This window comes from Arachis hypogaea, chromosome 13, assembly GCF_003086295.3.
Source record: "Arachis hypogaea cultivar Tifrunner chromosome 13, arahy.Tifrunner.gnm2.J5K5, whole genome shotgun sequence".
NCBI classification, from domain to species: Eukaryota; Viridiplantae; Streptophyta; class Magnoliopsida; order Fabales; family Fabaceae; genus Arachis; species Arachis hypogaea.
The window spans coordinates 31,821,774-31,834,464 of NC_092048.1; the positions used below are offsets into that span (position 1 = coordinate 31,821,774).

The 12,691-nt window shown below is 34.4% G+C and overlaps 1 protein-coding gene across 6 annotated transcripts; it reads left to right on the forward strand.

Annotated features, from left to right (window-relative positions):
- The first annotated feature begins 2,472 nt into the window (after positions 1-2,472).
- On the forward strand, positions 2,473-9,311 carry LOC112737955 (uncharacterized). Of its 6 annotated transcripts, XM_072211585.1 has the most exons (5): positions 2,473-2,843; positions 3,158-3,249; positions 6,137-6,182; positions 7,396-7,474; positions 8,858-9,311. In XM_072211585.1, exon 1 carries the CDS (start codon positions 2,577-2,579, stop codon positions 2,835-2,837), a length of 261 nt encoding a protein of 86 aa, XP_072067686.1. In that variant the 5' UTR covers positions 2,473-2,576; the 3' UTR covers positions 2,838-2,843; positions 3,158-3,249; positions 6,137-6,182; positions 7,396-7,474; positions 8,858-9,311. The 6 variants fall into 6 exon arrangements, with proteins under 6 accessions (XP_072067686.1, XP_072067685.1, XP_025643922.1 ...); XM_072211584.1 differs by lacking the exon at positions 6,137-6,182; XM_025788137.3 differs by having other exon boundaries at positions 2,475-3,249.
- Positions 9,312-12,691: the final 3,380 nt, after the last annotated feature.

Genomic DNA, 12,691 nt, shown 5'->3' on the forward strand with positions numbered 1-12,691 from the left:
AATGCTGTGGAGTCATGAAGGTAAACCCCTGCACAGAAAATAATTGCAATTAGTATTTCAGATTATTAGGTCTCTCCCAATTCTTGAATGCACTTTGAAGACAGATCGTCGGTGTTGTAGGCCTCACGAGGATACGAGAAATACAGATCGAGAATTTTGGTCAAGTACTGAGCGAATTTTCCATTTGAACTTGCCAACTTTTCTCGATCAGAACCTAGTCATCAAGTTTAGAGCATGAGATTAGGCCAGAACGGATGAGAAAGAAGATAAATGATGTGTGCCACAATTAATAGCAGCTAAAAGCCATGCAGTTTTATGAAATTAAAATAGTGTTATCTAAGTTTTAGCAGTTTTGTGAACTCTGACTCCTCCAATCTAAGTACTAGTATCTTTTCCTGCCAATGGAATACATCTCTAACCTTGTATGCATTGATGAAAAAAGAGAGTGGGAATGGGGCAACAGAAGGCTCAAGTAGAATTCACAAAAGAATGGGAGGGTGAAAGAGAAGTATCAAATTTATTTTTGTACTTTATGTACGCTTGTATCTTATAGTTTGCCCCATTGTTGTTCTGTGAGAATATTGATACAGAACCATGTAACCATTCAAATTCCAAGTTTCTTCAAATCCTCTCCCAACTCTTTAGGGTTCAGTTCTAACAAAATACAACACAGAATATCTGTCTAACCTTAATACTTATAAAATTAAGCATACTACAGAACAAGATATGAGAAATAAATGTCAAAGACAGATTCATTGTAACATACCAATGCGATGCTTCATTAGAATAAAGACGGCTTCTAGTTCTTGTGGGGTAGATAGTAAATAATTGAAATATTTAGTAACACATCAGCAACTTTTCATTCATCAAAGAAAGTCTTGAATATTAGTTCAGTTGGGTAGACCTCTGAGTTCAGTTGAACTGAAACCTCTGTTATAGAAAACTCACCAACTAAAATCTAAAGAATTCAACTTAGAAATCAACTATTTTTTAGCCAATATTAGACAATTTTTCTAAAATTACCCTTTTATTATAAATTCTAATTCTAAATCCTAAACTCTATACTTTTCAAAAAGTGAAAGTTAAGAAAGTAATTTTATAATAAAAAACTTGCCTAATTTTAACTAATTAAAAGTTGATTTTCTGTACTTACTTTTATCTAAAATATAAATGTTAAAATAGGTTTAGCACCTCCTCATGCTACATATGATTTGAGAAAGTATAAGAAAATAAAGTTGTATCCTACTAACAACCATAGCTTCTGGTCTAGTGGTAAACCCTTGACCCAACAAGAAAATTTTCCATAAAGATAGAACCGATGAATTAATTGTTAAAAATTTTAAGAAAAAATTAAGTGAAAAAAACTTTGACAGAGCGTGTACCAGTCAATACAACTTGGTGGGTAACATTTATCTCCACTGTTAGTATATCCGCTCCACTTGTGAACATAACATCTGCAGCATCTAGATCACCAAATATCTGGAATCAAACCCAACTAAAGGAGTGAGACAAAGAGAGAAATGACCCATACACAGATGTAGTTATTTATTTATTTCATCACAACCCACATTGGCTTTGGCGGCTGGATTCACATTGCTATTTATTGCGAAAGCATGCACCACCAAGTATAACAATCTGCCCAATGTTCTTGGCAAATTCTGGATCAAGCTGTATGGCCTACAAAAGAAGACTCTAGTCAACAAATGAGGTATTGTACGGCATGATATGTACGGCGAGGGAAGGTTTCAGCCAATGGATGAAGACAGAACGAACAGAGATGTCAGGCGGCGAGCGAAGCACGAAGAAGTTCTTGACAGTGACAGTTACGGTGACGGTGACGGAGGCACGGTAAACATAGACAGAGCGCTCTCGAACAGAGGAGACGACTTCAAGCTCCTGCGACGGCGCAAAGCTTCCACACGCGATGCTTGTACATGCAACGGGACTGTGGGATTGAGGTGGCTGCGATGGTTGGCGTGGCTGTCGGCGGCGAGGCTGGGTCAATGAGTGGGTAGAGTTGAGTTGATTTTTTCTTTCAATTTCAGAGAGGAATGGGGCTGAGGTGAATTGAGTTTATGAACAATGATAAAAATATAACTTTACTTTTTAATATTTATAGAAATTATATATTCATCCCTCTTATAAAAATATTTAATTACAAAATTACTCTACTTTAGTTAAGATATTAACTCTTATTGAGTTAAATTAACTCAAACTAAAACTAAACATCCAATTAAAACATGCCACGTCACAAGGAGTAATTTACATGTTGATTTAGAGAGAGTTGGATAGAACTCACCTTAATAAATAGGTATAAAAATAATAAAATACGAGTTAATTGAGATGACATATTGCTTATTTTCTTATTTTTAAAAATTAAAAATAGAAAAACTATTTTTTATGAATTATAAATAAAAAAAGATATCTTGGAAAAAAAATTTGACAATTATATATATATATACAGAAACAGAATTCATTATGATTTATGATGTTGGGGAACCTGATGATCAAATCAGTGCTAATCTTATAGCTTGGTTGTGAATTGTGATCTCTAACAAGTAACAAGAAGCATAAACATGACAAGCGAAGGCTCATGCGAGCGGCTGCAGCGGGCGCTATTGGAATGCCACCGTCGAATCCCGGCAGGTCCTAGCCGCGACTCAGCTTGCCGTCACCTTAACCACGCCTTGGCCAACTGCCTTGTTTTTCTCTCATGCCCTCATGAATCCGAGGCGGTGCGCACCCTCTGCTCCAGCGCTGGCACCGCTCTCAAGCGCTCCCAGTGCCAACAGGCTCAGCTTTCTCTCTCGCTTTGCCTCTCTTCTCATCAGCAATAGTTTGTTGTAACTCTTCCGCCCCCAAACTGCCAAACATCCCTAACACTCTGTTGAATGTTTCTTATTCTGAATTATATACATACCTTACCGTTGTTTCCCCTTTGAAATATCATGAATCCAAATTCTATGAAAGTCTGCTGATTCCATGTAACTAACCCTCTGCTGCCAATTTTTTTGTCAGGAAAATGTTCTTCCCCAGTTCCCTTTAACTCATTCCCAATTTTATCCTCCTGCTTTTTGAAACCCTAATATTTCTCTCTTTCTCTAATACAATGCGTACTGAATGATGATGGCCCAAATTCATTGCCCGAACTCTGCAGAATGCCGAATTTGGTGCTGCTTCTCTGTTGCAGGATATTGCCTTCTGCAAGATCAAGAATGTGAGTCTCATGTTGTACAAATGAATTCCAAGGTAATTCGTCCTTTTGAATTTTCCTTTCAATGTTTGGGTGCTTGGTTTCTTTGTCATGAATACTTGGCTTTTCCTTGTTCTTATTTCCATTTTTTCACTGTTGTTGTCTCTTATCTTCAACTGAAATTCGAACAAACCAGAGGTGGGAACTTCTAAGAAAACTAAAAAAATGTTAGTCTTTATTAATAGTTTATCATGTGTTGTTTAATTTTTAGTTGGTTAGAGGGATTTATTGAGGAGAAAGGTAAGAGTACATGGAGAGATATAATATCCTCACAAGAAAAAAGAATGAGAAAATTAGGTGTTATGACTTATGAGATTGAGTTATGTGAAAGACTTGCTAATTTCTTTGTACGTCTAACACGTCTCAAAAGACCATCTAAAGAGAACAACACAAAATCAGAAGTCCCCTTGAAAATTATCTCATTCCTTTCTTGCCAAAGACACTAGTGAAACAACAAGAGGTGAATATTTTCAAAGAAACTTAACTTGCTTTTGACTCAATTTAATGGCAAGAAACTGTGTATTCTTCAAATAAAGATTGCAATAGAACAATGCAAAAGTACGTGAGATATTGATCATGGCTTTAGACAACATCTTGGATATTATGAGGCAAAGTAGTGAAAGGCATTCACTTCTGTTACAAGATAGCAACAGGGGAAAGAAGAGAAGCTAATATAGGAATTAGATTTTGGGCATGGATAGTGAGAGATAGCAATTCTGTTTCTGATTCTTTGGAGGACCCATATTCAGTAGATAATCTTTCTAGACCTTTTTCTGAAGGTTTAGATTTGTCCCCCATCCATCTTGTAAAGGAAACTTTTGTGCAATGACCTTTTGAGGAAGAGGAAATTAGGCATGCTATTTGGAGTATGGACAAATACAAAACTCCTGTTCTAGACGGTTTTACTGCAACCTTTATTCAAGGGTGTTGGGATATCATTAAAGATGATCTTTTGAAGGTGTTTGATGAATTTCATAGGAAGGAAAGATTGTTTGTTAAGATTAATCTTATTTTAGTCACATTGATTACTATGAAAGATAGGCCTGTTAGAGTTCAAGATTTTCGACCGTTGAGCCTTGTGTCTAGTCTGTATAAGATAAAGACAAAGGTCCTTTTGATCAGCTTGAGTGATGTTTTAGGAGGCACCATCTCGGAAATCAAAGTGCTTTTGTAGCTGTTAGGCAAATCCTCGATGTAACTTTGATTGTGGTGTCTGATATGAGAAAACAAGTGAAAGAAAGTCTAGTTTTCAAATTAGACTTTGAGAGAGCCTACGATAAGGTCAACTGGGGTTTATTGGATGAAGTGTTAAAAGGGTTTAGCTTTAAATGGAAAATTGGATTTTAGGTTACCTTTTACAAGTACTTTCTCATTATAATTAATGGTGAACCAAAGATATGGTTTTGTGGTGAGAGGGGTTTGAGGTAAGATGATCCTCTCCCCCTTTTTAATCAATTTAGTGGTGGATGTTCTTAGTTGATTTATTTCTAGAGCGGAGAGAGGAGGGGGCTTGTTAAAGGTGTCATAGTGGGACTTGAAAGGATTGTGGTTCTCAACTTCTCATGCAATTTGTTGATGATACCATTTTGATTTTTGGAAAATGATAAAGATAGCTACTCTAATCTTCTCTCTATCTTTCATATTTTCAAGATAACTTCTAGTTTGAAGATCAATATGTGGTATATCTAATCTTAAGCCTTGAATGACTGCAGTGCATACTAATATAGTTAGGGTGTTGATAAATAATTTTACATTTGGCCCTAGTAAGAGGGTAGTGTCATCAATAGCTTTGGCCTTTGCCAGGGTACTATGTGATGACTTGTTGGGAGGAACCTAGTAACACTCTTGTGGTGGTGCTTGGTTAGTTGATGATGCTAATCTGTTGTGCCCTGACGAACTAAACCTGTGTTGCAGTTGAATTTCCAGCTTGGCATTACTAACATTGTCTTCCCATGATTATATTTTCAAAGTTTAGAATAAAGAAAAAGACTGAGCATTTTTCTCTTTTGGGTGTATATTCTCTTATAATGTTACTATGAAGAACTTCAAAATATGAACATTTGGATGCATTTATGTGTACATATTTCACCATTATACATATAGGAAGCATAAACATACCAATTTAATTGTGTCTGGATGTTCAACACTGAGGCATGGTTAAATTGATACAAACTATGTTCATGAATTTGTTTGTGTCCGAACCAAAATATGATTTTTCAGCACAGGAACTTGTTGGTCATAGCTAAACACACGTGGAACATGGCAAGACATGTGGCTAACATGACCTGGAGATGGTCAGCACAAAAACAAAAGCAATTTGTTTTCCTCAGTTTCTTGATAAATTGCATTTGAAACCCTTGGTGTAAAACTAAAGAGAAAAAAAAGCCTAACTTAGAGTTCAACCTAACATTATTTATCCAATAACCAACCCGTACCTTAAATAATGCTCTCCTTGTCCTCGTAGGGTTACTATCTAGCTTAATCCACTCTCTAATAATCAAAATAAAACCTATTTACTAAACCCTAAGATAGGGTTTTGAAAAAAATGGAGGGGAATAGGGAGAGAAAACTCTTTTCACCTTTGTACTGCAAAAACCTAAGGCAAAGGGCTCCTAAAATTCAAATCAAAGTTGCAAGAACCAAAATAACAAATCTTAATTTTGGGAGAATCCTAACACGAAAATACTGTGAAAATAAGAAGAGGGGGAATTTTCTTGAGTTCTTACTGATAAAACATATGTTTGCATAGAGAGAAGTGAGAAGAACACTTTGATCAAAACAGATTTTTTATTGGAGTTTTGAAATGACCAGAAATTGAAGGAGTGATAATGCTTTGGGATTTCCTCTTCTTTCTCTCTCACTCTTGTAACTCTGGTTTCCCAGGGAAGGGAATAAGAAAAATGAAGAAAGAAAGAGTGAGCGGCCACAGGTAACATTTAAGTGGGTGAGGGGTGTTTTTCTCCTTTCACGCCCTATTTTAGGGGCCAAATTTTAAAGGCATGTGTTATGGTTTTATTCAATAATTTTTTGGTCCTTTTTTTCGTTTTACTTTTTCCGTTTGTGGTACGGAGCTGATCTAAATATGTACAATTACTTGTGCCACATAAACTTTTTTCCCAAAAAATAATTATATTTTCGCATTCCATATAATTTTTCAAGTTCAAATATTATCAGTGAATTTTCGATTTGAAAAGTTTAAATTTTTAGCACATTAAATCGAATCAGTGGTTTAAACCCTGTTAAATCCAAATTTTAATTATAGAATTGTCTAAATAATTTCCCGAGTCTTATTGTGTAGAATAGTTTTGTAATTATGAGTATAGTTTTTCATGTCTCTTTAATCCAAAAAGGAAAATGTATCTTTGCTTCTTCCTATATATGCAAATATTCCCGGATAAACTAAAAAGGGATTAGGCCATGGAGTAGGTTTTAACTCTTAGGAAGTAGAGAATATTTTTGGAATGTTAAGAAGGAATATATAATAATTAAGATAAAGTACTATTTTGGTCTCCAATATTTGGGTCTAATCCTAATTTGGTCCTTAAAGTTTCAAACGTCCTATTTTTGTTTCAAAAAAGTTTCAAACAGGTTTAAGTCGTCCTACCGTTAAATTTGACACTAATAGTTAACGGAGTGAGTGATGTGGACGTTAATAACGTTACTAGTTAAGTCATATATTCTTCCATGTGTTAGAAAAACATAATTAAAACATTTTTGTTACACTTCTCAATTTTCTTTTGGTACAAAACTCCAAATCCTAACACTCAATAATCAACGTTTCAAAATTAAAGGAAAAACTTTTATATTAGTGATCATTGGTATATCGATTTTACTTACATATTGAAATTGAATGTTATTGGCTCTTCAATATATGAATTGTTTGTGTCAAATTTAATGGTGGGACAACATTGAACCCGCCTAAAATTTTTTTGGGACTGAAATAGGACGTTTGAAAGTTTTTCGGACTGAAATAGGATGTTTGAAACGTTGAAGACTAAATTAGGATTTGACTCAAACGTTGGGGACCAAAATAATACTTTACCTTAATAATTATTATCTAATTTTTATGCTGCATGCTAATAATTGTAATCTGGCATCATCATAAACTACATGTTGCCTATTAACTGTGTGTGTTTTTCTAGGTCTCGCTCAAAGCCTAGATGATTATTTCGAATTTTTGGGGTCACTTTCATGGTGCGATTTTTCAGCTGAAATACGTAGGTAGTGAATGCTTACTATCCAAAGAAGCTAATAATTTTAAGACTTGGGCATAACGAGATTTTTAGGTTTGCTTTCTATATATCACAGGGCCTTTTAATTTTGTTCTCCCTTTTCTGAACTCTATTTGATATATATATATATGGCATGGGGTGAATAAAACTACCTCTTCTTACTGTATTAGTCCACGATGAATTTGTGTAATATATGAATGACTACAGGTTTTGTATCTTGTGTTGTATCTCTGATGTACTGAGCCCAAAATTGCACTGTGCACCCAAACATATATAGGTTGCATTTGTTTACAAGTAGTGGATACTGAGATAGAGATACAGAGACACAGAAACAAAACCATGTTTGGTAGTTGAGATATAGACATAGACATTATGTCTAGCGATACCGAATTAGTGTATTTTGTGTCTTTTTTTTTTATCATTTCTATTAATTTTGTAATTATATTTTTTATCATTATAATTTTTTTCTTAAAGTTTTTATATGAAAAATAATAATAATAATAATAAGTTTTTTATAATAGTTTATCATTGGAGGGGTAGGTGCAGAAAAGCAGATGGTTCCTATCAGGTAGACATTCATAAATTCTTGAGGGTATGGAATTAATTAGTGTTAATGAATACAAAGACTCAATTATTTCTGCATAAATATCTTGAACTTCATCTTGACTAATAAAACCAAGCTTGAAAAGCATTCGGTTCATATTTCTTGATAACAAAACATGTAATACACACTTCGAGAATCAATTTGAGTTAGTTGAGTGGTCAGTTCATTTGTTTGCTTAAACAAGTGTTATGGATTTGAATCCTGCTTTGTGCATGCAGCAATTCATTGGCCAGTGGCAGATCCGTAACGAATTAATTTTTGACCTGTCAGGTTGGGGAATACCGTGGACAACCAAAAAAGATACACACTTCGAGAGTTAGATTAGATTGTTTATTACAAAACCCAAAAGTGTTAAATTCCTCGTACTTCGGCTAGGAGTCCAAAAAAAAAGTGTTGCCCGAGATCTTTGTATTTCTTAAATTTTTAAAAATAATGATCGTCTGGCCTCTTATTGTTGGAAATAAATAAGGAATGAATTTTCTCAATTTTTTTTAATTGAGGGAGTAAAATGTAATTTTTAATCCTTGAATATTTTCTTTTTCATGTTTTTTCTTAGTTCTATTTATAAAATTAATGGTGAGAGATATCACACTTTATTCTCTCAAGTGGAGAAAAAATGAGAGGATTCATTCCCAAAGCTAAGTGATGCATAAGCATCATAAGTGTCTTTTCTAAATGATTTGTATGGTGATTTGTTGATTTTCTAGAGGATTTAGGTGAATTATACCCTAGTGGATGCTAATTATTGTGGCTTTTTGTTGATTTCAGGTAGCATTTGGGTGAAGATCGGGCAGAATTCATAAAGAAGGAAAGCAAGGAAATTGTCTCTGGTATTGTGGCGCTAAACGCCCCTCTCACGGCGTTTAGCGCCAGACCATAAGCCTCACCATTCTTCCCTGCCTTGGTGGCGCTAACTAACTGTATCTCATGGTGAACTGGATAAATATCAAAACTCTGAATTTTAGTTGAGCGTTACTTCACTGCAAAAAAAGAATCAAATTAAACCAATAGAAACTAGCTGCTAGATCCGTTAGCAAAGTGAAAATGTACCCCACCATGGCAAACTGATGTAGCTTGCTCATTGGGTCATCCATCTATTTTGTCTTCCATGCTTGTTTGTTTTTTCTTTTTTTGAATGTTTGGTCGACAGAAGATATTTTAGAAATTCACTGTAAAACTTAAAATACATTGATCGAAGGTGCATAAGATATTTAAGAGAGAAGGGATCCACTCGCTGCAAGATTAAATACTATAGGAAAATAATGTCCCATCTCCAAAATAGAACATTCCGGGAACCCAATAAGCTTGTCATCTTGATAATCTTATAGTATAGTTTACTTAGAAACAAAATTAAAGCATTATTTAAATTTGTTTTAAAATTTTAGAAATAATTGCCGAAAATAATATTACCTTGATATCAATTGAATTTCTTTTATATTGACAGCAAATTAATATATAGTATAATAATTGATTAGTAATACTTCAACTGATTTCTAACAATTTTTCAAATAAATTAATACTTAATAAAGAAATGTTGACAAATTAGTCTTTAATAACATAAAAGGATAAAAATTAGTTCCTTATCTTTTCAAATTTCAAACAATTTAATTGCTTTGCAATACTATTTTTAGAAAAAGGAAATGATAAAAGATTAATCCTTTTAGTAGAAAAAGGTAAAAAGTTTTTTAAAAAATAATCTCTACATTATAATCTCCTATATGAGTAATTCCTAATTTTATTGCTTTTGATAAAATAAAAAATCTATAATGATAATTACAAAAGCATGTATTTTTCATTTTTTTTTATTATTATGAAATGTTAAACCCAACAAATGTGTTCGAAGGTTAGGATTAAGGACGAAGGTCATTATTCTTTAACTAAGTATTAAGATTAAAATTTTGTTGTTTCAGACGGATAAAAGATCTTAAAATTTTAGTGCAATTGTCAGATATTTATATCCATCAACATTTGCAAATTATCGTGTTAAATGACAATCTAAATCATTGTGATTAAAATTTAGAAATGTTAGGTAGTCAAATAATTTTTAAACCAAATCTAATGAAGTTACATTTATCGTACATGCGTTTCTTCTTTTTTCCTTCTCTCATTCGAATCTTTTTTCTGTTTTTTTTTTCTCCTCCTTCTTTTCTGCGTTTGATATCTTCTCTTTTTTTTTTCATCATCATCAGCATCATCATGTTTTCTTAGTTCAATATCACACACATAGTTTAATAATAATAAAAGCATATCCTAGATTCAGTCTCTTGTATCTAGGCTACAATCTATCACAGTAACCAAGTAGCAGAATAGTAAACAAGCACAGAGTACAGAAAATAGAGATAAAGCATAAAACACAATTACAGAGAATATGCAGAAAATACAAATACAGAGAAAATGTAATAAACTGTAACATCCTCACTACCAAAATGTTATGCTTCCGGCTGCGCTACTCTGATAACGTGGATATTATAACGACTTCCATATACATATATAATAATAAAGTATGAGCCTTTAACTCGAAACCATATCGCTGTTTTCTTTTGAAAATCGAAAAATACTTTTCCCTTCGTTCTACAAACATGAAAACATACAATACCAATCACAACACTTCTCAATTATACACATATATACATACAAAGATCCTTTAATACAAGTAACTTACAAACATTAATCATCATTACAATCACAACTCCTATCCCTCTTTACAAAAATATAAATCTCAATAACAAGGCGAGGGAAAAGACATCTATGATAATACAAACATAAAGCGCAACCAAAAGCGTAGAAAATCTTTTCATAAACTTCCACGTCTGTTTCCTGAAAAGAGAAGTCTATAGGGGGTGAGAACCTAACCACACGGTCTCACCAGAAAGTTTAGAATTGTCATAAAAGGATACGTGTAAGGAAAAGAATGGATTTTAACTGCAGTGATTATTACTCGTCTTATGAACCTTTTTCGAAAGCCAATAGTTAATCACCCTAAATCCAAATTCATATTTTTCATATAAAATCTTAAATGTTACCTAAACTGTATGAATGACCTCCTGTACCAAGCATATGTTCATTAAGTCTTATGCCGAACTAGTTTGATTTTTCATACTCTACTAAACTTCAAACATAAATCAATCACGGCCTCCGTCCCAAGCAAAATCAATCAACACCCAAATCATCACAAGTCAAAGCGCATATCAAAATTTCCACCAACTTACCAAGCATATAGATTACCCAATTTCGGCTTTCGGCCTCCGGCCTAAATAGTCACGGCCTCCAACCCAAAACATAATCGAATCATGGCCTCCAACCCAAGCATATAATCGATCACACTCAAATCACCATAATCCAAACCATGAGTCACAATCACACAGACAGTCAAACAATCACACATAGAGAGCAAACATGACAAGTAGTACAATTAGCAATTAACAGGATGTCAATTAGGCAAGCCAAGTAATTATGCAGACCCAAGAAAATGCAAACAAATGCAATATGATGCATGACTGTCCTACTGGCCATGAGCTCACGTGTCGGTTATTCTGCCAAACCCGACACAAATCTGGTTGGCATCTCCCGGATCAGTCTCTCTGTCGCGCATCCCAGGAGGAATAATTCTGTGGGAGAGTGTCCTACCACCTTCTCCTGGAGGTATACTCAGGAAAAAATATTTTGAGGGAGTGCCTTACCATCTTTCCCTGGATCTCGTAAAATTTCATGGGATAGTGTCCTACCACCTTGCAACCAGAGAGAGACATGGGAGAAATATTTCGAGAGAGAGTGCCCTATCACCTTCTTCACTTTTAGCATACACAATTAAAAGAGGATATGGGAAAAATATTCGGAGGGAGAGTGCCCTACTACCTTCTTCACTCCTAACCAACAATCAAAAGAGGATGTAGGAGAAAACATTCTGAGAGAGAGTGCCCTACCACTTTTTTCACTCCCAACCAACAATCAAAAGATGATGTGGGAAAAACATTTCGAGGGAGAGTTCCCTACCACCTTCCCCACTCCCATACCGCAACCACATCCCAGGAGGAATAATTTTGAGGGAGTGTTCTACCATCTTTCCCTGGAGGCAGTGCCACATCAATACGCAAGCTGGATAAACCTCTGTCCTTATCAATCACAGTCATTTAGACCACAATCAGTCAACATTAATGTCTTTAAATCAATTTCATAACCATTAGATTCATTAATCATAACCCTTTGTTCAATTTCTCAAGCTTAGACTCATTAACTCCAATTCTCTGTCAGTTTATTAATTCCATTCTCTTGTGAGCAGGATAATACCACCGTCCTCACCGCGGGTGGGATGAACCACTATCCCTGCAACAATGTCATCCGATTTAACCAAGCGTTTATCCAGGAATAATTCAATTTTATTTATTTATACTTTGTCACACTATATCCAGAGCTTAAAAATGAGTTATCAGAATTAATTTAGTGATTACAGGGGTTTACAATGTTGTTGGGAAGGCTAAACAGCCAAAATTAGCATTTTCTGAAAAACAGGACAGTCGTGCGTACACATGCCTCGTGCGTACGCATGCCTCATACGTACACACGATTTTACTTTTGTGCATACACGCGGTGATGCATACAAAA